The sequence below is a fragment of the Pituophis catenifer genome, unplaced genomic scaffold, assembly GCF_029215685.1.
Source record: "Pituophis catenifer annectens isolate HBS135680 unplaced genomic scaffold, rPitCat1.0.hap2 SCAF_38, whole genome shotgun sequence".
NCBI lineage: Eukaryota > Metazoa > Chordata > Lepidosauria > Squamata > Colubridae > Pituophis > Pituophis catenifer.
Window position 1 is genome coordinate 258,215 of NW_027256918.1, and position 27,614 is coordinate 285,828.

Below are 27,614 nucleotides of genomic sequence, written 5' to 3' on the forward strand. Positions count from 1 at the left end.
CTCGCGCCTGCGCAGTCGCGGGCTGCAGAAAGACCGGGAGGACGTTAGCGAGGAGGAGGGAGGGAGGAAGAAGAAGAAGAAGGAGGCGGAGGCGGAGAGACGACGCTGACGACGCCGAAGCGGGACAACCAGGCAGCGCCGGCGACGACGACGACGACGACAGCAGCGGAGGGGAGCGAGCGAAGCGATGGCGTCGACGGGTGAGGCGAAAACAGGCTGCGGCCTAGTCTGTGAGGGGGGGGGGAGGGGAGGAAACGTAGCGGCCTTGAGGCGCCGGGCGGCGACGAGAAACCTCGGCCTCGGCCCCCTTCTGGAAAATTCCGCCGCTCCCGAGCGCGCGGACGGGGAGCGGAAAGGTCGGCCGGGCGGCCGTTGAGACGGGGGGGTGGGGGAGGGGAAGAGAGAAAGGCGGCGAGGGCGCCGGCGAAGTGCGCAGGCGTGGGGCCGAGGCGCGCATGCGCAGCGCTGCCACCGGGCCTAGTTGCTCCATTGAACGTGGTGGGGGGGGGAAGGGAGGGAGGGAGGAGAGGCGGAGGATGGAACAGCCGCGCCATTCTCCCTCCCTCCCTCCCTCCTTCCCCACCTCTTCTTTTAATGGACTCCAATGGACTGATTTTTATTTATTTATTTATTTTTATTTTTTCAGGCTTTTTTTAAATTTTAACCTCTGCTGGCGCCCTTCCTGTGCTTCTTTCCTTCCTTCCTTCCTTCCCGTTTTTAAAGACTTCCTTCCTCTGATTCTATTTTTTTAAATCTGTTGCTTTCTTTTCTTGCTCTTTTTTGCCTTCCTGCTCTTTTTTTTCTCCCCCCCCTTCCAGTGTTTCTCAGCCATTTTAAGGCGGCAGTAGGACTACAACTCCCAGAAGGCAGTAGGGCTGCAACTTAAGATGGCGGTAGGACTACAACTCCCAGAATTCCCCAGCCAGCATTGGGAGTTGGAAAGTCCTACCATCTTAAAAAGGTTGAGGTTGAGAAACACCGCTCTATTTTACAGGTAGTCCTCGACTTAACAACAGTTCATTGAGTGACCGTTGGAGGTGGCGCTGCCAAGAGTGACTGGTGACCGTTTTTCACACTTAACGACCGTGGTGGCATTTCCGCTGGTCAAAATTCAGACCCTTGGCTCTCATATTTATGATGGTTCCCTTTTTGTGACCTTCTGGCAAGCAAATTATTACAAATAATTTATAATTATATATACCGTTATCTCCAATTACAGGAGCCAGGTTCACTTACAACAACCATGTTACTAACTCAGCAACTGCACTGATTCAACACCTGTGGCAAGCAAGGTTGTAAAATGTGGCAAAACCTAAGTGTTTCACTTAACAACAGAAATTTTGGCTCAGTTGTCATAGGTCAAGGACTACCTGTATTAGAATTACACTCTGGTTTAGGTCGTCCACCCCCCCCCCTTTTTTTTTTTATTTCTCAAATTGAAAAACTGAAATTTGGTTCATTGGCTCTTTTTAGGGATTATTCTGCTCTTTCTTGGAGATTCTTACATGGCCTCCCTTTATTTTATCTTCTGTTGCTCTTCCTCTTTGCTCCCAGCTCTGCTTCTGGGCCCTTTTGATCTTCATCTTGTAAACATTGCTGCATATTTTCTCCCTGCATGAATCTCTTCTGCTGCTGCCTGTCTTTACTCCAGCTTCACGACTTTGAGAAGTGCGAAATTCAACTCTCAGAATTCCCCTAGGCAGCATGGGGGTGTGTGTGTGGAAGTCCATGCATTTTAAAGTTAGTGAAAGTGGTTTAGACAAGGATTGGATTTTGATTTTACTGCTTTCAGTTTATGCTGGAGCTGACCGATGTTTTACATTCTCCATTATTAAACACGGTTTACAAGAAAAGCAATAAAGCTGTATCTAAAACACAAGACAGCAACCAAGTTTTTATTTCTTTAAAGGAAACGTGTGTTAAAATGAAACTTCATTTTTAATCAGGGAAATACATCGTTCTTAAAATATTCTTAGCAATGCTTTCAGTTTTGTTGCTCCAAGCAACCAATGGTAGCAATTTACATCTAGTTTAGAAAAGTTAAAAGGTATAATTTGCTAAGTTCCAAGGTGGCAGAACATTATTTACTTTTGCTGCAGCTGATAATGGCTTCTACTCTGAAATTTGTCCTGGGGGTATAAAAAAAAGGCAGTTCAAATATATGTGTATAGAGCATAATCCAATCACAACTCTGCATTTTAAAAGGTCAAGATCAATAGCACATTTGGAAATAAGCCACTGCACCCTATTAGTGAGCAGGTTTATGATCAAGCTGAAAAGTCTGTTAATTCCAGTTGGAGACTTAAGGAGTAAGATTAGTTTAGTTTCTTTCCTCACTGAGACTTTGAAGTGGTTTGGCTGTTACGCTTGTACAGGTAAAAGAATTATAAGATGCTTGTGAAGGTTACCTGGGTAGAACATCTATACACATGTATATTTTAGTAGTGTATGCCAAAAAAGCAGTTTATAATTCTTTAAATAAAGATTCCATTTTGAATGCTGCTAAACCACATAAAATACAATAATATTCCTTATGGAAAATGAAAAGCTAAACAAATTAAACAAATTTAAGTAAAACAGATTTTACTGTTGATTAGAAAATATTTTACCTGATAAAGCAGGAAAAATATTTGAAAATAGTATGTGTAGAGATGTGGGGTGTGTTTTGTTTTTGTTTTTGTTTTGCTAGTCATGGCACTGTATTTGCAACTAAGTGAAAAAGAGTTGCTTTGTGGAATGGAAATCATGTTAGTCTGTCACAAAGTTTAATCTTATTTGATCCCATATGATTTTTTTTTACCAATGCCCCCCAATTTGAACCCTTGATTTGAAATTGGTTTATAAATCCCAGCTCGTTTTATGTGCCAGATCTAGATAACTGGATCTAGAATCCTGGATTTTCATGCTTCACTGTGTTGCAAAAATGTAGAGAAAAGGCATAGTGGAGGTTATGTGCCTCCAAGTCTGTTGGCCATATTTTTTTCATGGCTAGTTTCTCCCCAAATAGGAAGAAAAATACAATCACATTCTTCCTTCTCAAAATCAAGCATATAGAAAGTACCGCTTATGTGAATGCAAGTTGGCAGGATATTGGATAGACGCATGGCCACAAAACATTATAAAATTGATAACAATTCTCAAGCACATGCTTTACAAAAAAATCTGGAAGAAAACAATCTGCATATATTAAAATTAAACACAACACCCAAATTGACTACCCAAGATACAGTAGAATTTGGTTTTGTTCATTGAACATTTTAGCTTCACATTAAAAACCAAAATTTACAGTCTGACTGCATTATATAAATTGCATTTTGCTTGTGTAATGGTAATTTTTTTAATCGGTCCATCTTCTGATGACTATTAGCACAAGGTCTTTTCTCTCAGGAGTTCTTAACACCTTTACTCTGAAATGAAAAAACTAGATTTTAGATAGAGTTGGTTTTATAGTTATTTTTTTCCCCTTACTCTTGGTTTTGTTTTCTTCTTACCATCTGCAGATTATAGTACCTACAGTCAAGCAGCTGCCCAGCAGGGGTGAGTTTTTCTATATATAGTAATGTTACATAAAAAAAAAAAACTTGGATTAGAGTTCTAAAGTAGTATCAGTTTTGTCATTGCAAAGTTGCATTAAGAGCTTTACACGAGAAGCGATGCATTTTGCTGCTTTTTAAACCAAGTTCTTTTGTTTTATAAACCTTCCAATATTTCCTCTTCTTTTTATAGCTACACTGCATATGCGGCTCAACCAACTCAAGGATATGCACAGACTACCCAGGTAAAATGCAACCACCAGGATAACAATAGAAACTCTGACCAGTTTGAAGCTTTAACAGATTTTCTAGGATTAAAAAAACAAGCTGTTAAATTGGAAAGTGCCTACCTTGTCTCTATTCACAAAAATACCCCCTTGTATTGGCGGTCTTAGGAAAGAAAATGCCAAAAGCCCATGAAAAATGTTGGCAAGCTTTGTGTAAAAGCTACTTCAATCTCTCCTGATTGAAGTGTTCTTTTTAAACCAGCTTTTGTGTTTGTTTGTTTGTTTGATTGGTTGGTTGCTTCCTTGCAGATGTTTCATTACCCAATTCGCTTGATGACGTTACTTAGTTGGGTAATGAGACGTCTGCAAGCAAACTTGTGACAGTTCAATCCTGAGCTGCAAAGATTCTTTCCTGTTGAAATTAGGTTTTATGATACACGGAATATAGACCCGCTAACTTAATAGGGTCACTGTTGTGGGAGAAAATGGGAAGGAAGGGTGCATGTGTGGCCTTGATAACACATACACTATGCAGCACTAAAGCCCAGGTTTGGCAGAGTGTATATTTCGGAGTTTTTAATGTAAATGTACATTTTATATCTAAATACGTTTCTAATAGGTGATGCTACAGGTAGTCCTTACTACAGTTCACTTAGTCACTTTTCAAAGTTACAACGGCACTGAAAAATATGATTTACGACCATTTTTCACACGACCGTTGTAGCATCCTCCCCCCCTCCCCCCCGGTCACGTGATCAAAATTCAGACACTTGGCAACTGGCTCATATTTATGACGGTTGCAGCGTCCCGGGGTCATGTGATCCCCTTTCGTGGGTTTCTGACAAGCAAAGTCAGTGGGAAAGCCACCAGATTCACTTAACAACCGGGTTACTAATTTAACAGCTGCAGTGATTCGCTTAAACAATTGTGGCATCATAAAAATGGGGCAAAATTCACTAAAGTGTCTCACTTTAGCAACAGAAATTTGAGGCTCCATGGTGGTCGTAAATCGAGGACTACCCAGATTACAAATAAACATTTAAAAGGTTTTAAATGTTTTAACAAAATATTTAAAAAAAAAAAGTTAAAAATGACAATGGCATTGAAAACTATGGATACTAAAATTCACTGAAATACCCCCCCAAAGAGCAACAAACTTAGTGGTAACATTTAATCTCTCTCCTATATTTGCCATTTTGCCTCTTTGAAACCCTGGCAGGAATAAGGGGGTTAGCTACCTCTGAATAGATGATGCTATGCTCTGTATAGTGAGACATTTATATCTTTGAAGCTCCATTCCCATACATGCTTCTTGGGAGTCTTCATTAAAATGTGCGGATTGTGTTAAAAATAAAAATACCAAAGTTGTTTATACAGGCTTGTCTCTTAATTGCTGTTTACAAGCAAAAGAAATGTTTTTGCATAGTACTTAAGTATTTTAAAGAAACACAGCGTACTGCAGACATCTCAAAGATGCTTCTTGCAAAAGACAACTGGACTTTTTTGGGGGGGTGGGGTGGGATTGGGGTTTCCTTTGAAAACATTTTACTTCTCGTCCAAAAAGCTGCTTCAGTTTTAAGTAAGCTTCTTGGATGAGGAAGAAAATGTTTTTAAAGGAAGAAAAAAAGTCCAGTGGTCTTTTGCAAAAAGCACTTCGGGACATCCATGACCTGGATGATTGAGAATCTCCATAAATATTATGCTGCGGAGTCGAGAGAATTTGAGGAGATTTTAGGGTGGAGAAAAGTTAAGAACAGATCTCTTCACTTTTGCTAAATGTTAGTTCTGGGCTAAACGAAATCATCAACTTGAACTATCTGCTAATGCACCATAATCGATTTTTCCTCTGTAACGTCGTCCTGGCAAAAGAGAATGAATTGGACTTACGGGGGAAGCCCTGAATATTTCTCGGACCACCAACTATATACCTGTTTCTCTTTTTCCCTTCGGGTCTCGTGGGTATTGGTAATGATACCAATGATGAGATGAGATGATTCAGTTGTTCCGACTGACTTGGGGACGTTTCAAAATAGGAACTGGGATGATGTAACCTCTGACATGCCCATACATACGAATTACAATAAAAAAAAAGTAAGATTCTCACATCTGTTCTTGAGCGGCATAGTTTTTAATATGTTTCTTGTTGCCAGCAGGCCTACGGACAGCAAAGCTATGGCACGTATGGGCAACCCACGGATGCCAACTACACCCAGGCTCAGACCACAGCTACCTACGGGCAGACTGCATATGCGGGTTCTTATGGGCAGCCTCCAACTGGTGAGCACATCTGTCTTCAGTCACTCTTGTTCTGGTAGTCCTTGACTTACAACAGTTGTTTAGTGACTGTTTGAACAACGGCACTGAAAAAAATGACTGTTGAAACATATCCCTGACCAAAATTCAGACGCTTGACAGCTGACTCATATTTATGATGGGGTGCAGTGTCCAGGGCTCTTATGAATCCCTTTAGTGACCTTCTGATGAGCAAAGTCTAAGAGAAGTCTTCTCTGATGAGTCTTCTCTGATGAGAAGCCTAATTGACTTAACAGTGGCAATGGCACTTAGACTTCGATCTCGCTTCACAGCCCCCTCTTAAGAGGTTTACAGAATCGGCCCACCACCCCCAACAATCTGGGTCCTCGTTTTACCGACCTCGGAAGGATGGAAGGCTGAGTCAATAGCAACAGCACTTAGACTTATAGACCGCTTTACAGTGTTTTATAGCCCTCTCTAAGCGGTTTACAGAGTCAGAACAATCTGAGTCCTCAACCACTTTACTAACTTAACAACTGCAGTGATTCACTTAACAACGGTGGGGAAAAAATTACTTCACTGTCTCACTTGGCAACAAAAATGTGGGGCTCGATTGTGGTCGTAAGTCGAGGACTGCCTGTATTTATTTATTTGGGATGGGGGAGAGAACGATGCCGCGGATCAATTGGCTGATCAAGAAAGATTGGGGCTACTGGTCCTCACCTAATTGAGACGCTTCTGAAGGCTTAGCAAAAAAAGTGGCTCCTTGCGAATGAAACATTCCTGGGTGTTCTGAGACGCTAGAACTTTTTTTTTTCTCCCTCCTCTCGTTTCGAGGAAGTTAGCTTAAAGCGTGGCTTGCGTGTTCTGCTGAAATGCCCTCTACTTTTTGTCTCGTGCTTTCCACAGTAGAAGGGACCAGCACAGGTTTGAATCTCCTCAATTTTGCATGGGAAGTGCCGTCCATTTTGTCTAAACGTTATGGTGTTCACCTTTTAGGAGTTTTTTTTTATCTTGGCAGCAAAAACCTGCAGCGTGGTCGTAAAAAGGCCCATTTGGCGGTTTGCTACTCCGGTTAGAAAGGCCACGTTTCTATAAGAAGGGTCATTAATCAGTTCTTTCTGGCTGCTGATAAAATTATTGTTTTTAAAAAAAAAAAAAAAAAAAAACCTCAGCTGTGGGAAAAGACCATTTGGCTTAACTCTGCTTTTCTAGTTTCCTAAAGGGTGAGCAACATAATAAGGCATCTTTCAGTTGTTAACATCCCTGCACGTTTCATTTGACTGATCGCTCCTCCAAAATGTGTTACCGACATTCAATGTTTCGTAAATGTTCTGTAGAATACTTTGCTTGCACGGTTAAAAATCGGGATCCGAATGCTTCATGTTGATATTGCAAGAAGATTGCCTTTGAAGGATGGGCAGAAACCCGTTGAAATTTCGGTGCATGCAAAAACACTGTGAAAAAAAACTTCTACTCCCTTCCTAAGTAGCATGGTTTCCCCCACCTCCCCCCTCGTGCTCGAAACCTGCATTATCATGGTTAGGGCTTTTAAAGAGAAAGAGGGCAGAAGTTTCAACAATGCAATTTATGACGGAAGCACTTCAGAATAAGAGTCGGAAGGGACCTTGGGGGTCTTCTACTCCAACCCTAAACCATTACAGACAAATGGTTGTCCAGTCTCTTCTTAAAAGCCTCCAGTGTTGCAGCACCCACAACTAGTAGACCAGGGCCCAGAGGTTGGGGACCCCTGTTCTAGTCCCCCCCCCCCCCCCACTCACCAAGGCAGGAAACCCTATTCCATTCTGATACAAATGGTTGTCCAGTCTATTCTTGAAAACCTCCAGCAATGGAGCATCCTGCAACTCCAGGAAGGAAGCTCTTCCATTGAGAGACCTTTCTTCTCCCATTCTCCACAGTTGGGCAACTAACTGTACACTGTATTTTGTCCCATGTTTGGGTTGAATTCAGCAAGCACTTCCTGTCTCGTTTTCAGCATTCTGGCACATTTCCTCTACTGTAATACATTGCATGGTTCTCTCTTGTTTTCACATAAAATATGAACAATTTTTTAAAAAAATCTTTTAATTGTGGAAATGAGGAAAGTTTATATCATTGTTTCTCTGCTGGTTACGTTGAAATGAAACTAGTGATAGTTCACAAGGCAATTCTTTAGTAATTAGATTTTGAAAGCTGGGTTGTATAGTAACTAGCATCACCCTGTGGTCTGTTAGGTAGCAGTAGGAGAAAATACACCGCCTTAAATACCTTTTTATACATTGGATGGCCTTCCCCTAAATGGTTTTCAGCTCCCCGGATTCCTCGACGGTTGTCCATCCTGATTAGGGAATCCTCTGGTCTTTAATTTAAGACTTCCTTGATCTCAGATTAAGGTTATTTCAGGTGCCATAATATCTATGTTTGTACAGGTAGTCCTCGACTTAACAACCTTTTGTTTAGTGACGTTACAAATGGACTAAGTGACTTAGGACCGTTTTTCACACTTAACGGCCGTTGCAGCATCCCCTTGGTCACATGATCAAAATTCAGCTGCTTGGCAACTGACTCGGATTTACGACAATTGTGGTGTCTCAGAGTCAGGCGAGCAACCTTTTGCGGCCTTCCGAAAAGCAGACTCAAAAGGGAAGCCAGATTCACTTAACCGTGTCACTAACTTAACCACTTGCAGGGATTCATTTAACAATGGTGGCCAAAAAAAAAAAAGGTTTTAAAAGGGGGTGAATGTTGCTTAAGAAACGTCTCGCTTAGCAACAGAACTTCTGGGGGGCACAAGTCGGGGACTGCACATACAATTTGACAGATAACAAGAAGCACCACGGTTTTACTTTCGCTTCCTTTCCAGGTTATACCACCCCAGCTGCCCCTCAGGCTTACAGCCAGCCCGTCCAAGGGTACGGCACCGCTGCTTATGACACCACAACTGCCACTGTTACTACCACACAGGCTTCCTATGCCGCCCCATCTGCTTACGGCACTCAGCCAGCTTATCCTACCTATGGACAGCAGCCAACAAGTACTACAGCTGAGAGGTAAAGTACGGATTTGGTTGTGTTGTGTTGTTGTTTTTTTTTTTTTTAAAGTTCATATCGTGCCTCCGTTCTGCTTTTTTTCCTTGGATTGCAAATGCTCCCCCGAATTACTTCCCTGAATTATTCTCCAGTCTTCTCTGCCCCTTCTCCATTAAAGCCTAAAGTGAAGCAGATCACGTATAAAATTCACTCTTGTGTTGGGTGGAAAGATATCTGTACTCTGGATTTGTTTTAAAAAAATAGTTTTGCCTCGGTGATTGGGGCAAGATTGTTGTCTTGGTTCAAGGCCAGTTACTAAGAGCTACAGACATGCCTCCCTCCCAACACACACATAGAATGAGAGAGCACAGGTAGTCCTCGTGGCCGTTCGAACAAAATGACTTACGGCCGTTTTTCACACTTGTGACCATTGCAGCATCCCCACGGTCAACGTGATGAAAATTCAAACGCTTGGCAAGCGGTTCCCATTTATGACGGTTGCAGGGTCACCTAATCCCCTTTTGCAACCTTCTGGCAAGCAAAGTCAATGGGGAAGCCAGATTCACTTAACAACCAAGACAAGGAAGGTTGTAAAAAAAGGTAAAGGTTCCCCTCGCACATACATGCTAGTCGTTCCCGACTCTAGGGGGCGGTGCTCATCTCCGTTTCAAAGCCGAAGAGCCAGCGCTGTCCGAAGACGTCTCCGTGGTCATGTGGCCGGCATGACTCAACGCCAGAGGCACATGGAACGCTGTTCCCTTCCCACCAAAGGTGGTCCCTATTTTTCTACTTGCATTTTTTTTACCTGCTTTCGAACTGCTAGGTTGGCAGAAGCTGGGACAAGTCACGGGAGCTCACCCCGTTAGGCGGCACTAGGAATTCGAACTCCCGACCTTTTGATAGGCAAGCTCAGCATCTTAGCCACTTAGCCACCGCGTCCCTTAGGGAGGTTGTAGAATGGGGCAAAACTCACTTAATAACTGTCTCGCTTAGCAACAGAAATTGGCTCCATTGGGGTCATAAGCCGAGAACTACCTGTTGCCTTATGGATGGTGGTTTTGCAGAATTTTTGTTTTCTCTCCATATATATATATATATTAAAAGGAGACTTTGAAACTGAAGAATTATAAAAAGAGGTAACAACTGCATTGTGTAAGAAGAAAGTGCTTGTTTCTTTTTCTTTTTTTTTCTTTTTACAGCTTGTTAACATGACGTGATAGCCAGTTCTTCATCTGAAAAGCTTTGTATCAAATACGCTTCTGTTTCTTGATTTCCCCATTTAGACCCCAGGATGGCAGCAAACCTTCAGACACCACCCAAGCTCAGTCTAGTTCAACAGGCTACAGTCAACCGAGCCTAGGATATGGCCAGAGTAACTACAGTTATCAGGTTCCTGGAAGTTACCCAATGCAGCCGGTGACTGCACCTCCAGCCTACCCACCAACTAGGTGAGCCTTCACAAATCCTGTCCTCCCTGTCTCCGTGTTTGGTTTCTGCTGGATAAACGTCCTAGGATTGGAGGATGGCCTTTTTAACAAGAAGCATTGAATCTGATGTCCTTTCTGAAGTTTATACTATCCTGGGCCTTTGGTGACCCAAAATTTAAATGTCTTGGCATCCCAGATCATGTCTTGGATAGTGATACTGTGTTTTGTGTAGCCAGCTAGTTCAAAAACCCAACAACAAACACAGTGGAACATAACGAAGGGGTTCTTTTTAGACTCCGATCCCCTCCTGCCCCACCCACCCACACCTAAGCAATTCAGTTGTATTGCACTTCATTAGGGCAAGCTATAACCAAGGCTATCTAATTGTGGGTTTCAATATTCAGGAGATGTAAGCATATTCTCTCTAGTAATTAAGTGTCTCCGTGTATTTCGCTGTGCCCTCAAAACCTTGTTGTTCCGCCAGGCCGGGCTATCAATGTAAAGATTTTAATTGGTTTTAAATGTGGGATTTTAAATTGGGGGGTTTTATAATTGAGCCAATTATTTAATAATTTTAATTATTTTTAAATTTTGTCTGTCTTTGTGCTTTTAATCAGGCTGTACACTGCCCTGAGTCCTTCGGGAGAAGGGCGGTATAGAAATAAAATTATTATTATTATTATTATTATTATTATTATTATTATTATTATTATTATTATTATTATTATTATTATTCCAGATTAGATAGCAGGAGACCGTGAGTTTAAATCCCATATTAGCCATGAAAGCTTGGGTGACTTCGGGCCAGTCACTCTCTCTCCGTCCAATCTACCTCACAGGGTTGTTGCCGCAGGGAAAATAGAAGGAAAGCGTGTTGGATATGTTCACCATCTTACTTGTAAAAATAATAAAAGGCAGGATACAAATAACTTGATAGGTGGATAAAAATGCCAAATTCAGGCTGACTCTGCGATGAGTCATCATCATCATCATAACTTTATTCCACCCCTGGCTTTTTAACTTCAAGGGAGACAATCTTGTGAACATTTCACTTTTTGGACTGTGCTGGTGCGGTTAGAGAAAAATCAATCTTTAGCGAGGACAAATATTTAAAAAAAGAGTAATGTTACGCAGATTGTAATGGGGACCCATGATTGGGATTATTTGAATACTCCATATCACTGACGGCGAACTGCTAATAACATACATCCTTCAGCTATGAAAATGCCTCAGACATTATTTTGATAAGGCTGTCAGTTAATGAAGAGCAGCTGACAGCTTGGGCTAAACACTCAAAAGAGCCATTTGGATCCATTTCCCACAGAAAAGAAAACACCGGGAGCCACAAAACCCTTTTGACATCTAAAATGAAGATAACACCGCATATATCATTTTTTTTACCTTTATGCTATGTATAAAAAAAACGATAGCGTGTTGCGTTTATGAAATCAGTGAATTGCTGCAGAGAAAACCAATTTTTTATTTCTGCATGCAACAAAAACATTTAAAAAAGGGTTGAAAAGCTCAATAAATCATGTGCCAGCAGGTGTCGTTCGTTGGCAGTTGTGACACATGTTTTAAATGACGGGGAGACACAGCAGAGGGATGAAAGAGCCACACGTGGCTCCAGAGCTGTGCGTTGCAGACCCCCGGGCTAGGCCATCTCTTAAGTCCCCTTCAAAAACTTTTCTCCTGTTTTAACCAGTAGCTGCTTTCCTGTGCTTTGCCATGTCTTTTCAGCTACTCTTCCTCTCAACCAAGTAGTTACGACCAGAGCACTTACTCCCAGCAGAGCACCTACGGGCAACAGACTGGCTATGGCCAACAGAGTAGCTATGGGCAACAAAGCAGCTATGGGCAGCAGCCCCCCACCAGCTACCCACCTCCCACTGGATCTTACAGCCAGGCACCAAGCCAGTACAGCCAGCAGAGCAGCAGCTATGGGCAGCCAAGTAAGTAATCCCCTCCTCTCTCTCCTCCTCCCCCTCCCCCGGCCTTTCAGTCCAAGGTCCCCATTTCTGATACAAAAGTAGTCCTTGTCTTACGACCACAGTTGAGCCCAACATTTCCGCAGGTAGGCAAGAGAATTGTAAAAAAAAATTGCCTCATTTTACAACCTTACCATAGGAGCCTGGTGGCGCAGTGGACTAAGTGCTGTTAAAGTAGCACTTAGCTGCCAGCTGCCTGCAATTACTGCGAGTTCAAATGTCACCAGGCTCAAGGTTGACTCAGCCTTCCATCCTTCCGAGGTAGGTAAAATGAGGACCCGGATTGTGGGGGCAATAAGCTGACTTTGTATAAAAAAAAGAACACCGCTTAGGGGTGGGGGGGCGAAAGCCCTACTAAGCAGGTATATACAAAAGTATGAAGGCTATTGCTTAACGCATTGTAAGCCGCCCTGAGTCTACGGAGAAGGGTGGCATATATAAATCGAACTAATAAATAAATAATAAATAGTTGTTAAGTTAGTAAGGTGGTTGTTAAGTGAATCTGGTTTCTGTATTGGCTTTGCATATCAAAAAGTGGCAAACCATGACCCCCCCCACCCCCCACCCTGGACACTGCAACCGTCATAAGTACATGCCAGTTGCCAAGCCTCCTCCAAATTTTGATCACGCTGAAACAGTCATAAGTGCGAAAAGCAGCCTTCTGTCGCTTTTTTTCCCCAGCGCCGTTATCACTTCGAAACGAGTTAAGCCATTAAAACGGAACTGTTGTAAGTCAAGGACTATTTCAGTTAACGGTGAATTCTGAACGGTTCCGTTCCTCTCTTTAAAAAGAGATCTCTCTTCTCCTGCCAGACCCAACTGCGAATCTTCTTGCTTGCCTTTTAAATCCAGCGTTCCAGTTGTTTAGGCTTGTTCATGCCATATCGCTGATAGAGAAACGTAAAAAAAGCTTGTCAGATTTCCGCTAGAGGTTTCGGTCTCGCCCATCCAGGGAGACCCTTCCCGTTCTCTGTGGAGTTTTCTGCCCCTTGGAGAGGAGCCTCTCGTGTAGTTCGAACTTACACACCGTAGTAGCGAAAGGGGTGCTTTTTTAATTGGGATTGTTGCCAAGCCTTAGCATCAAGCCAGCCGGTAGAGTTTGCAGAGTCTTAACCTGTCGTTCCGCAACCGTCTCGGGGGTCTTGCCGGGGCCCGCGGCCCGCGTCCTTAACGCTGTGTGAATTGTTCCTTAGGTTCATTCCGCCAAGACCATCCCAGCAACATGGGTGTGTATGGCCAAGACTCTGGAGGCTTTTCTGGCCCAGGAGAAAGCCGGAGCTTGAGCGGCCCTGAAAACAGGGGCAGGGGCAGAGGGGGATTTGATCGTGGAGGCGTGAGCAGAGGTGGGCGGGGAGGAGGAGGCCGCGGCGGAATGGGGTAAGAGTAAACCTTTTTCTTCCTTCCTTCCTCTCGTTAATTTGATTTTAAACCCTTGTAGTGGTGGTGTGCGGCAGCGAGAAGGGCTGAAAGATGCCAGAGCAAAATGGCTTTTCTTTTTTTTTCTCTCTCTCTTCCTATGGAGGAGTTGTTATTAATAGCAAGGAGCTGTTACCGCTCATTAATCCATGGAACAATCTCCTTAAGGGGGAAAACTAGGCGCAGGATGAATTTTCCCTGCGGCGATGATGGGGAGCAGGGTCACGAGAGGGGATTCGGGTGTCTAAATTAATGAAACTTTCAGCTGCCTTCCACGCGGAACAGAGGGGGAGGGCGGGGAAACGTCCTCTGTGGGTCGAACACACACATACCCCCCTCTTTTCCAAGGGTGTCTGCATGTTGGTCCTCCTGGCTGATTTTTGTTTTGCTGTTTCAGGTATATGTACTAAGGTGCCCCCCCCCCAACACTGCTTTTTTGGTATAAATCCTTTCCCTTGTTCTAGCTCTGTTTGCTCTCGGCCATAGCTCCTTGAGTTAGTGGCAGAGCTGCTCCGTGGAAGCCTCGGCCACTTTCTCAAGCCCCACAATGGCTCTGGCGTGGCCATTGCCTTCGTGCCAGGCTTCGTGCCAGCCATGCCCTTAAAACGGTCCCAACGAAGCCCAGAGATCTTGAGTCCGGCTCCCCAAAGGAGCTTCTCGGGTATCCCTAAATCAAGTTCCCGGCCATTTCCAGCGATGGCGGGATCTGATTTGGGAAGCTCGTTTCCGTCCGTTCTCGTTGCCCCGTTGAGTGATTGATTGATTTAAGGTTAAAAAAAAAAAAAGACAAGGTGGTCGATCGAGGGTCTTTTGATAACTGAAGGTGCCGTGTTTTTTTTTTGTGTGTGTGTCTGTGTGTGTTCTACCCACGTATGCCACGCTACGCAGAGGGGTCCACTCGGCAAACCGATTGAATTAAGGGACCACGGGCGGGCGGGAAGGAAAAGGGTCCCCGTTGTTATCACGCCTAATGTGACACACATCTTCCCGGCTCCGTTAGGTCTGATAACGCGCATAAACCAAAGCGCCCCTCTGCATAGTTGAAGCACCGACAAGTCCAAATGGTTTGAAATCTTTATATTGCTCAGTCAATCGCTTGATTTTTATGACTTCAAAACCAGCTCGTTTAATGACCCCTTAACCCCGCTGAAGAAAAATAACCTTTTTGGATTGGCTTGAATGGAAAAGGGCTCCATAGTTTTTATATGTAAACGATTTCATTTGTTGGGTGTTCCTAGATGTGTTTTAAAAGTAAGACGTAGACACTTGAAATGGCCATCACCACATCTCTCTCCTCCCCTTCCCCCCCCTCCCCCTTTTCTTTTAAATCTCAAACTCACCTCTAGCCTTTTTTAACCACAGGGCATCCCAGTGTCTTCAGGTTCATTCAGGTGCCCAAAATGCCACTTTAAAATTGAAAATTGGAAAGGGAGGGGGTTGCCCTTGTTATTGGCAGTAGGAAAACCGCACCTCAAAGCTGGCCCGGTGATGTCAGCCCCAGGGTTGGTGCGGGGTCCCTCGCTCCCGGTGTGGTGATGCATTTCAGTCTCTATCCTGCAAGGTAAGGAGCCCGATGTTCTTAACATGATGCCCTTTTTTTTTCACTGCCTCAGTATTTTTATATTTTCACTGGCTGTTAAACATGGAAACTTTTTAACATGCTTTGTCGCATTTATATGCTACAGGTTACAAAGTGAGATCCTTGTATACACTTCAGTACTTAAAAAGTACCCGTATTCAGTACTCAGCCGGCAGCATAATGAAAAGTGGGACTAGACACGGTGTCCATATGGAGAGGAAAAAAATATATATATATATATATACCTAGAATATTTTTAAACCAAATGTGTACAATTGTATAAATGGAAACCTTCTGTAACTTTGGTAACTGCATATAGTATTTCATGTTACTTAGAGGGGAGGTGTGATAACTTTAGAATTGTGTAAAATTAAAAGTGTAAAACATCTGTTAAAAAGGGAAGGATTACATATATGGTGTGTACTTTGGGAACGAAGGAAAGCTGCATGCATCAGCTTGGAATTGTGTTTATTAAATCTTTTATGGGTTAATGATGCAATACTTGCTCACCGTTAACTGTTCTTCTCCCTCCTTTTTTCTTAAATTCACATTCTTGTCCTTTTAAAACTCATCATCATCACCCCATAAATGAGGCTCTTATTTGCCCACAAATTGTATTTCATGATTCTAATGCCCTGCGTTAAAAACACAGATACGGATCTTCGTGGAGTTGCGATACGCAAAGTTGCATCCTGAGACCTCAGAATATGGTGTAATTCTGTAAGACCTCCTTTCACAGAGACTGTTAAATCCAGTAGAGACCTGAATGTATGGTTTAATGACTTGTCAACTGCATTGTATTCTAGGGTTTGCTGTCTTTTTTTTTGTTTGTTGTTTTCCCTTTCCTTTTCTTTTTCAACTGTTAATGTTAAAAGGTTTCCCCATCCAGGAATTTTGGATGATTCTCCTTCTTGCAAGAGGCTGAGGATGCAACTTTACGTTCGCAAAACAAGGAGGGAGTTGACAAGAGGGGCTAATGCCCAATGTGCCTGTATGCAAGTATTATTTTTTTAAAAAAAACCAAAACAAAACAAAAAAAGAATGGAAAAAGATTTCCCCCCCATCGTTTCCGGTTCCTACCGGTAAGCCAAGTATTGCATGGTTAACGTCATTAGCCGTGGAACAGTCCCACTGCTCAAATGTGGTATATCCAGCCCCAGACCAAACCAAAGGTGTACGTTACGTGTGTAAAGGAGATTTGAACAAGCTGCCCTGAAGAAAGGCCTAGTGACGAGATGACAGAGACAGACAGACAGACAGATGCAATGTTTTGGATATGTTAGCCAGTGCCCTTCTCCCAGTGAGCCCCAGAGGCTCCAAGCGGGACTGGCTTTTTTAAAGGGAAGGCCTTCATTTCTTCGTTTATCCCCCCAGCAGCGCTGGAGAGCGAGGTGGCTTCAGTAAGCCTGGTGGTAAGTTTTTGAGCAATTACAATGGGATCGTGTTTTAAAAAAAAAATTTAAATAAAAAAATATGCAGCCAGAAAAAAAAAATTAAAATAATAAAATAATAATAATAACATAAATTTAAATTTGTTAGCTTCCTAAATGGTGAAAAATGCCCTATGCAACAGAACTTTTAATGGGTACTGCCGGCAATGCCTTCATGGGTCTTTTAGAAGGTTTTAACCTACGGTGACAGAACAAAAGGGTGTTTAAAAAAAAATATGAAGGGTTGATGAGGTGTTGAGAGAAACTAATTGGGGAAGGAAATCACTTTTTTCAGAGGCTTTGGCGTTTTAATAAGTAGTAAATCTTGGTAAAACTTGGCAACACTGATTTGACCCAAGAAAAAGCCCCACCCCACCCCCATCCCCCTTCAGCCACCGTGTGTGTAATAATACCAGGTGATGGTTTTAGAAGGCTGCTAAAACTTGCAAGCCGCAAACAAAAAAGCATAAAGGGTGTTGCATTGCAAAATGGTTTTTTTGTTTTTTTGTTTTTGCAGTGCGGTCAATTCGAGTTTTAACCCACGCCATCTAATCGCGGTTGTAAATAGGTAGTTGTGTGTTTTGTTGGGTAGCCGAGCTCGCGGGGCAGGTACTAACGATGGCTTCTGTGGTTTCTTTTTCCCCCCTTCCGGACGACAGGACACATGGATGACGTGGCAGATCTCGATTTAGGTAAACTTGGAAGTCGCTGCTTAAAATGTTAAAGAGGTTCCTCTATCATCGTTGGGTTACCTTCCGCAAAGCAGCCTTAAACCTCTCCCATCTGCATCCATTCGTCTTTTGCTGAAAGGAGAAGGCAGCATTTGGACAAATGAGGGGAAAACTCTTTCTTGAAGCCCAAAATGGGCAGATCAGCCGTTGGGTCTCTTTTAGTGCAGGGCTTCCAGTGCACCAATCCGTGCCAGAAAGCAGGCCAGCACAAAATTCCAGCTCTCTCTCTCCCTCTCTCCCCCCCCCTCTCTCTCTCTGTATGTTTACTTGCACTTGACTTCACTCTGCTGGCTGAAGTTAGATTAAGCAGCCTTGCTATTTTGAGAGAGAGAGATGATAGATAGATAGATAGATAGATAGATAGATAGATAGATAGATAGATAGATGATAGATAGATAGATAGATAGATAGATAGATAGATAGATGATAAAAGATGGATGGATAGATAGATGATAGATGATAAAAGGATGGATGGATGGATAGGAGATAGATGATAGATAGATAGATAGATAGATAGATAGATAGATAGATAGATAGATAGATAGATGGATGATTGATAAATAGAAGATAGATGGTAGGTATAGATAGATGATTAGATAGATGATTGATAAATAGAAGATAGATGGTAGGTATAGATAGGTAGATAGATGATAGAAGATAGATGATTGATAAATAGAAGATAGATGGTAGGTATAGATAGGTAGGTAGAAGATAGATGATTAGATGGTAGGTAGGTAGATCCATATCCTTGGGTCCTATAAATCAGAGTAGCAACTTTAATACAGTAACCCTGGGCTTAAAAATTGATGGATAGGGTTGCCCGGGAACAGGCCCTTGGAAAAGCAGGAAGTAGCATACAGTCATTCTGAAGACATGATGACGTAGATGTTTGGGCTGACCCGTGATTTGTGTTTACAGGCCCACCTCTAGACTTGGATGATGACCTTGATAACAGTTCCGTGTACGTACAGGGCCTGACTGACAATGTGACTCTAGAGGATCTGACTGACTTCTTCAAACAGTGTGGCATTGTTAAGGTGAATGTCAAATCTGATCCCGAACAGTGTCTATTAAAAAGTTTGAAACACAGTGAACATTGTGACCCATAATATATGTGTATGTATATATATACTATATATATAACACACACACACACACACACATACATATGTATATATGTAGGAAGGAAAGGCAGGTTTGGCTCCCATAAATGCCTGTTTCTGGACCTTTTGCTTAAAAATTGGAGCTTGTGGTGATGTGCTACATAGAGATAGGCAAACTGTGGAGCTCAATGGGTTTCAAATTACAGTCTCCCGCACCCCCCTGACATTCCGTTGTCCTTAATTTGCAACTTAAACTTTCAGCGCTGTGAAAACGTTCTTTTCTGTCATCCTTCCCCTCCCTCCCTCCCTCATTCCCCAGATGAACAAAAGAACTGGACAACCCATGATCACAATCTATCTTGACAAAGATACCGGGAAGCCCAAAGGAGATGCAACTGTCTGCTATGACGACCCACCCACCGCCAAAGCAGCCGTAGAGTGGCTCGATGGTGAGTTTAGTTACAACACAAACGTTGCCTGTCACTCACTCCGAAGGGTTGAATCGGGAGTTTGCAGAAATTCAGCTTAAGGAAGGGACGGTCAAAGCAAGACTTGGGTTATGCTTTGATTTCTGCAAACGGGCAGTGTGAACAATTCAACCTTGACCAAAAGGCTGTTTTGCCTCAGAGAGAGAGGAAGGTAGTATAGAGGTCTGCTGAAGCCTCAGAAATGGCTACTGCTGTTGGGAGCTGCCTGCCCCTCTCTTGTTGGGTTTAGCTTTGCCAAATCTAATAGTGCTTTCTTCCAACTTGGGGAAGGATTGGAAACTTCTGGCCTGGGACAGCTAAGTGGAGGGACCCTTCCTTTCCCTGTTTTTTTCTCAATTGAGGAAGACACGGGACAGCTCTTGCCAATTCAGACATTTTACAGATCCCCTCCAATGCTCTTTAGATGAGCCTTGCATGAATGTTGCAGCTTCGGCTGGTTGGTGGTCCTTCCTTCCCACCCATTATGCTTTTTTCAACCTCAGTAGCTTCCAGCTGTGTGTGCACTTCAACTCCCAGAATTTTCTCCCCACCCCCACCCCCCAAGCCATCCTCAGAACTTCACCCAGGCTGAGAAATACTGGGTTGGGGAACCGAGTCCAGCCCCTGTTCCCCATTCCTCCTCCTTAGCATTTAGACTTATATACCGCTTCACAGCCCTCTCTAAGCGGTTTTACAGAGTCAGCCTCTTGCCCCCAACAATCTGGGTCCTCATTTTACTAACCTCAGAAGGATGGCAAGCTGAGTCAATCTTGAGTCGGTGAGATTCGAATTGCCAGCAGAAGTAGCCTGCAGCCCTGCGCTCTTAACCACTGCGCCACCATAGAATAGAATAGAATAGAATAGAAGAATAGAATAGAATAGAATAGAATAGAATAGAATAGAATAGAATAGAATAGAATAATAGAATAATAGAATAGAATAGAATAGAATAGAATAGAATAGAATAGAATAGAATAGAATAGAATAAGAATAAGAATTTAGGATAGAATAGGATAGAAATGGAAATGGAAATGGAAATAGGAATAGAATAGAATAGAATAGAATAGAATAGAATAGAATAGAATAAGAATTTAGGATAGGATAGGATGGAAATGGAAATGGAAATAGGAATAGAATAGAATAAGAATTTAGGATAGGATAGGATAGGATAGGATAGGATAGGATAGGATAGGATAGGATAGGATAGGATAGGATAGGATGGAAATGGAAATAGGAATAGAATAGAATAAGAATTTAGGATAGGATAGGATAGGATAGGATAGGATAGGATAGGATAGGATGGAAATGGGAATAATAGAATAGAATAGAATAGAATAGAATAGAATAGAATAGAATAGAATAGAATAGAATAGAAGAATAGAATTCTTTATTGGCCAAGTGTGATTGGACACACAAGGAATTTGTCTTTGGTGCATAAAGTCTCAGTTTACATTAAAGATAAGATACATTCGTCAAGAATCATAAGGTACAGCACTTAATGATAGTCATAGGGAACAAATAAGCAGTCTGGAAACAATATCAATATAAATCGAAAGGATACCCTAAACAAGGTCACAGTCATAAGTGGGAGGAGATGGGTGATGGGAACGATGAGAAGATTTATAGTAATGCAGACTTATCCATGGCAAGACAAACCTGCCTTAAATTTGACTAGCTCCTCCGTCCTCCACCGGCCAGCCGTGTTACGAGCCCCTCAGGCGCAGCTTTGATGACCCAAGTGAACGATTTCTTCTTCGTTTCAGGGAAGGAGTTCCAAGGCAGCAAACTGAAGGTCTCCATGGCTCGGAAGAAGCTGCCTCTGAACAGCATGCGAGGAGGCATGCTGCCCCGGGAACCTCGAGGCATGCCTCCTCCCCTCCGTGGAGGTAACTTTGGGGCACCGGGCAAACACAAAGCGGCAGGTAATGCTCCGCCGGGGAGGTGGAGTGTCCTTGGACTCACCTTCTGTTGTCTTTTCAGGTCCAGGAGGCCCTGGTGGCCCCGGTGGACCAATGGGCCGTATGGGCAGCCGAGGTGGTGACCGGGGCGGTGGCTTTGCTCCGAGAGGGCCCCGAGGATCCCGAGGAAACCCTTCGGGTGGTGGAAATGTCCAGCACCGAGCTGGAGACTGGCAGTGCCCGAATCCGTAAGTCACATGTTGGTTCTTTCCTCCCTAACACAGTCGCATCCCTCTATGGGGCTTCCCTGTTGAAAAGGGCCGAGAATAAAATCAGGAAACACCCCCCCTCCCCCTTTTCAGGATTATTGATCCCTATGTGGTATGTTTTTTCCGCCCACATTTTGAGTGCCTCTGCCCACCTGGGCAAAATATACAAGTAGTCCTCGACTTAACAGCAGTTCGTTTAGTGACCGTCTGAAGTTACGACAGCACTGGGGGAAAAAAAGACCAGTTTTTTTTCCCCACTTAACATCCATTGCAGCATCCCCACAGTCACGGGATCGAAATTCACCTCCTTGGCAACCGATTCGTATTTCTGACGGTCGCACTGTCCTGCGCGATCCCCTTTTCCGACAGACAAAAGTAATAAAATAAAATAAAAGTGATTCATTAGAGACTTTGCGTTTGAGAATGAAGTTTATTTAAGATAGCACCGAAGCCTGACACTATGAGGAAGCCGGTTCCACTTAACGGACCATGTTTTAACTAATTTAAAAACCTGCAACGAGTCACCTAAACGGCGGCGAGAAAAGTCAGGGGGAAAAGGGCTCAAAATTACACGTAATGGATGTCTCCCTTAACCACAGAAATTGTTGAGCTCAATTTGCGGCCTTTTTAAGTCGAGGACTACCTGTCATTCATTTTCATCTGCCTTTACCTGCCCAAGTTCCTAGCCGCCCTCCTGCTTTCCTAGAAAAATCCACGGATGTTGTACATTCTCTGCAGCGGCCCCCCTTGCAAAGATGAGGGGGGAGGCCCTGCTCATCCTTTGCTCTTGCCTGAGAGCGTGCGTACGGGGGCTTTGGTTGTGTGGATCAGGCCAGTTTCTCTCCCCCACCCCACCCCACCCCACCCCCTCCTAATGGAACCCTGGTCCTTTCTAGGGGCTGCGGAAACCAGAACTTTGCTTGGAGAACAGAATGCAACCAGTGCAAGGCTCCGAAGCCCGAAGGCTTCCTCCCGCCACCTTTCCCGCCTCCAGGTATGCCCCTACTGTCTGTGAGCTGGGGTGGGAGTCGGACTATTTTGACACTGATCTCTGCTTATGTGATATTCACAAGGTCCTGGATTCTTGCTTGGAAAGCCGCTGCCACTTAGAGGGCTCATATACGGGACCAATAGTGGTAAGGGTACTTATACAGGTGGTATCTTTTTCCTTCGTTTGTGTATAAAACGCTTCCAAGGAGGAGTTGGTTCCACGCAGCGTTAGGGACAGTAGGTAGGCAGTTGGAAGCATGGCCCGTGGGCGCATGCTCGGACAGGAGCCCAGGTAGAGAGGAAGCTGCTTTGATATTTTGGGGAAGGGGGTGTGTGTTTCTTCCGCAAGAGCTACCCCAGGTTCTATGGGGCCCTTAGTAACCTCAGTGGCTTCCCATTTCCTGTATGTCGATACAAGGCACTTGTATCTGTGGCTTCCGACGATTTAAGATCCCTTATAGCAGGGTGTCGAACTCAAGGCTTGGGAGCCTGATCTGGCCTACGGGTTGCTTAGATCTGACCTGTGGGGCTGCCCTGGAAACACCGAAGGACCAGCCCGTGGTGCCTCTGCCAGCGAAAATTGAGCTTGTGAGGGCTGTGCGCCCCCTGGCTCCGTTTTCCCTGGCAGAGGGTTGCAGGAGGCTGACCCAGCCGAAAACAAAAGTTTCAGAGCCTGTTTTCACTGGCAGAGCACTTGGGCCATCACAGGAGCCCCCCCACAACACAAGTGACATCATGCTGGCCATGCCCAACCCCCCCTCCAGGCCAAACAGAATCTTGATGCGGCCCTCAACGAAATCAAGTTTGGCACCCCTGCCTTATAGCAATAGCACTTAGATTCATAGACCGCTTCGCAGCCCTCTCTTAAGAGGTTTACAGAGTCAGCCTCTTGGGGGCCCCCCCCAACCATCTGGGTCTCCTCATTTTAGCGACCTCAGAAGGACGGAAGGCTTGAGACACCCTTGACCTGGTCAGGATTAAACTCCTGGCGGTCCGCAAAAGTAGCTTGCAGTACTGCACTCTTAACCCCTGCGCCACCACCGCTGATTGCGGGGGGGGGGGGTGTCTCCAAACCCGGCCAACTTGTGGGACTTCAACTCCCAGAATTCCTCAGCCAGACTAAAACACAACTGTTTTGTAATCTTCCTTGCAGTCACACGATTATATCCGGGGGGCCTTGGCAACCGAACTGATTTGCGATGGTTGCAGCTTCTTCCTTGGGAGGGGGGGGGTGTCGGGGGTCATAAGATTACCGTTTGTGATCTTTCCAGTAGGCGAGAAACCTACAAGGGAAGCTTAATGACCATGTGCAGTGATTCACTTAACACAACTAAGTGGCCTAAAGAGGTCGTCATTGAGGCACAAATGCACTTAACAGCACCTTGCTTAGCAAGGGAAGTTCCAGTCCCAATGACGGTAGCCCCGTTTTGCGGCAGTGACCCCCCCGGACGGGCTCTGGGCAGCCCACATGCTGTTCCCATCGCGTTTCCCAGTCCTTGCAAGCTGCTTACAAAGGCCCCGTTAGGGCTGAAGGAATTAAAAGGATATTTTTAAATCCTTTTTTTTTTTCACTGCCCTGTTTTTGCTTTCTGGCAAACTTTGCCTGGCTCTCCAGGTTTTCTCACTCTTCAGTGAGAAAGATTTTAAGATTCCTTGGGGAAGGCAAGTCAGTTGGGTGCTGGGCACAGTCTGTCTCGACCGAATCACCTGTTTTGTTCTCCCCCTCCCACTTCGGTCACTCCCAAGCCCTCGGGGGTCAGCCCCAACTTGCCTCCGAACTCTCTTTAAATGTTAGGCTTAAAAAGGCCCAGAAGATAACCGGACGTCGGTTTATTTCAAGTAACTGATGTCTTAAATACTAGATATTTTGACCTTTGCAAGATCTCTTGAATAGCATGGTGGTGATGCCAAGACTTATTTCGGTCCTTCGATGCTTGCTCCTTCAATCTGCCCCAGTCCCACATAACGGGCAAAACCCCCTGGCTCGGCCTGCATGTCACATGCCCTCCGTTGCGGCCTTCGCCCACATCCCTGTGTATGAAGCGGCCCTCCCCATCTCCCAAAATAAATCTCCACTCCGATGAAAATGCCTACTGCACCAGTTTCTTTCTCCCTGGACGAGTCAACAAAACTGTCCTCCTTGCCCTGGAAATAAGGATCTCTACCACGTCAGAGGATGCCATAAACTCTGCCGCCTGCTGACTTCTCTTTTGAGGCTCTGCAGACTACGGTCTGCACCTCCTGTTAAAAACAAAAATTTGCCTTATTTTAGAACAGCGCTTTTCCAACCGGGCAACTTTTGAGAGGCGTAGACTTCCAGCCCCCAAAATTCCCTCGTTTGAAAAACTGTTTTATATTCAAGGTGTATTAGGAAAACCCGATGGCCCGATTTGCAATCTCAGTGCGCCAAATACACCGCACAACTCCCCTCTCCTTTCTGGCTTTAATGTCCTCGCCGGAAGCCCCTCCTTACAACCTCTTGGCGTAGCTTAAAAGGGGCGACTGCGGCCAAATTTGGGTTGACTCTTCTCTTTGGATGTAGCGAAAGCGTGAGAGAGGAAACCGTATAGGAAACTGGGGTGCTTGGGCCTTTGCTTGCTGCTGTGTCCACACCCACCCTTGTCCCGTTGATAAGAGGGACGGACGGATCCTGTTTTGGGGGAGGGGAAGTGGGGAACACACTCGGGCGATTAAAGACGCATCCGCGTTTTCCACGGTTTCCCGAGTGGCTCGGCCCGGTGTGTGCCGCAGGTAACCGAGCCCGCCGTGGGTGCTTCCGAGACGGCCATCTTGAATGCCGCCTGCCTCGGTGGGCGGGGCTTGCCTCGTCTTGAGCACCCCTGTCTTTCCTGCTCTTAGGTGGTGATCGCGGCAGGGGCGGCCCCAGCGGCATGAGAGGAGGCCGAGGAGGCTTGATGGACCGCGGCGGCCCCGGAGGGATGTTTCGCGGAGGCCGTGGGGGAGACCGAGGCGGGTTCCGAGGAGGCCGTGGCATGGACCGAGGGGGCTTTGGAGGGGGCCGGCGAGGAGGCCCCGGGGGCCCGCCTGGACCTCTAATGGAGCAGCTAGGAGGCCGAGGCAGCAGGCGCGGAGGACCAGGGAAGATGGACAAGTAGGTCCAGGAAATTGGGATTGGCGGAGAAGGAAAGGAGGTGGGATTTGGGGAGCTTCTTCCATTCTGATCCGATTCCTTCTCTTTTTCCTAGGGGGGAGCACCGTCAGGACCGCAGAGACCGGCCCTATTAGCGGCCAGTGGCTTCCCTTCTTTTTTTCCTGCTGGACTGCATTTACTACCAGATTTATTTTTTAAACCAGAAAATGTTTTAAATTTATAATTCCATATTTATAATGTTGGCTCCAACATTATGATGATTCCTTGTCTGTACTTAGTATTTTTCACCGTTTGTGGAGAAACATTAAAACAAAAGTTAAATGGTAGCGTGCCGAGTTATTCTTTATTCTTTTCCCTTTAAGAAAAAAAAAACCACAACAACAACAACAAAAAAACATGGCTGTTTAACTAAAAACTCATTTTTATTTTTATTTTTTCCTTTCCTTTTTTTAAAGCAACTTTGTCGTGAGCTTGCCCGGTAAAATTGTCTTTGGAAGTCAGGAGGATGGAAATTTAATGTAAACGATGTTCGTGGTTGTGATGTTTTTCCTTTTTTTAAAAAAATAAACTTCCAAATGTTTGTAAATGCAACACTTTTGCGGCATGTCTTCAAACACGAGCTCCGGTACGATGGCGAGAATCTCTTTGGGTTCTCAGGAAGACATGGGGTCACAGCTGGCTTGATGCCAAGAGCCTATTTTTTGCAACTTCCCCCGTGTAAAATGACCCATGGCTTTTCAAAGACATTTCACATACAGTAGTGGCCAAATTTTGGGAAAAGTGTATTTTTTTAAAATTAAAATTTGGAGTTTTGTTATTAGTTGCAAAATCATGTCCGACCCATGATGACCCCATGGACAACGTTCCTCCAGGCCTTCCTGTCCACCACCATCCTCTGGAGTCCATTGAAGCTCACGCCGACTGCTTCAGTGACTCCATCCAGCCACCTCCTTCTCTGCCATCATCCCCTTCTTCTTCTTTTGCCCTCCATCGTTCCCAGCATGAGGCTCTTCTCCAGTGAGTCCCTCCTTCTCATTAGGTGGCCAAAGGATTTGAGTTCCATCTTCAGGATCTGGCCTTCTAAAGAGCAGTCAGGGTTGATCTCCTCTAGGACCGACCGGTTGGATCGCCTTGCAGTCCCATGAAATTATATATCAATGGAAAGATAATTTAATCAAGAATGTAATGCAATAACTTTTATGAAGGATTTACTATTCGAATAGCAGTTACAGGATAAAGAAGAAAAGTGCAACACGTAGAAAAAAACGAGATACACAAAAATCACCATATAAAAAATGAGATATACAAAAATCACCATAGAAAAAACGAGATATACAAAAATCTCGTGGCTCAGCAGACTGATAGCATTGTGATTAACACCAGCTGTCTGCAATTACTGTAAGTTTGAATCTCACCAGGCTCAAGGTTGACTCAGCCTTCCATCCTTTCTAAGGTAGGTAAATTGAGGACCCAGTTTGTGGGGGCAATAAGCTGACTTTGTATAAATATACAAAAGGATGAAGGCTATTACTTAACGCCTTGTAAGCCGCCCTGAGTCTCCAGAGAAGGGCGGCATATAAATTAAAGCAAAAAAAAAAATTTATCATCATGTCAGTTAATCGTTCGTTGGGTAACCTTTAGCACGAATGACGGCCTTACAACGTCTTCCCATGGAGTGAACCAAGTCTTAGTTCTGCAGCTGTTCTAATGTGAAATTAAGATTGAAGGGTTGTTTCTATTAACTGGGTTTTATTGCTGGGTGGCTTCTGACTAACAAGTTTCTTTATTCCGCTCCATAGATTTTCCATTGGGTTAATTTTTTACTGGGCTATTCCCAGGCCATTCCAGCAGTGGAATAGGATGATCTCGAAACTCCAAAAAAAAAAAAAAAAGTAGTGTTATTAGCCATCAAACCTCAAAAATACACTTTTCCCAAAAGGTTTCCACAATTTTGGCCACTGCTGTATTTTCCCACCCGCAAGAATAAATTGCATTACAGGTAGTTCTCGATGTAACGACCACAACTGAGCCCAAATTTTCTGTGGTTAAAAATGAATCGTTTGTTACAAAAGTGAGTTTTGTCCCATTGGACGTCCTTTCTTGCCTCAGTTCTTAAGTGAATCGCCGCCATTAAGTGAGTCACATGGTTGAAGCAAATCCGA

At 44.4% G+C, this 27,614-nt stretch overlaps 1 protein-coding gene across 9 annotated transcripts; it reads left to right on the forward strand.

The window, feature by feature from the left end:
- LOC139326308 (RNA-binding protein EWS-like) lies at positions 1-25,778 on the forward strand. Of its 9 annotated transcripts, none has more exons than XM_070956474.1 (18): positions 1-200; positions 3,501-3,537; positions 3,727-3,778; positions 5,911-6,037; positions 8,877-9,063; positions 10,326-10,490; positions 12,210-12,421; positions 13,651-13,834; positions 16,827-16,864; positions 17,542-17,574; positions 18,532-18,650; positions 19,036-19,165; positions 20,947-21,069; positions 21,164-21,329; positions 22,247-22,344; positions 22,424-22,486; positions 25,200-25,452; positions 25,547-25,778. In XM_070956474.1, exons 1-18 carry the CDS (start codon positions 188-190, stop codon positions 25,584-25,586), a joined length of 2,040 nt encoding a protein of 679 aa, XP_070812575.1. In that variant the 5' UTR covers positions 1-187; the 3' UTR covers positions 25,587-25,778. The 9 variants fall into 9 exon arrangements, with proteins under 9 accessions (XP_070812575.1, XP_070812577.1, XP_070812576.1 ...); XM_070956476.1 differs by having other exon boundaries at positions 16,830-16,864; XM_070956475.1 differs by having other exon boundaries at positions 5,914-6,037.
- Positions 25,779-27,614: the final 1,836 nt, after the last annotated feature.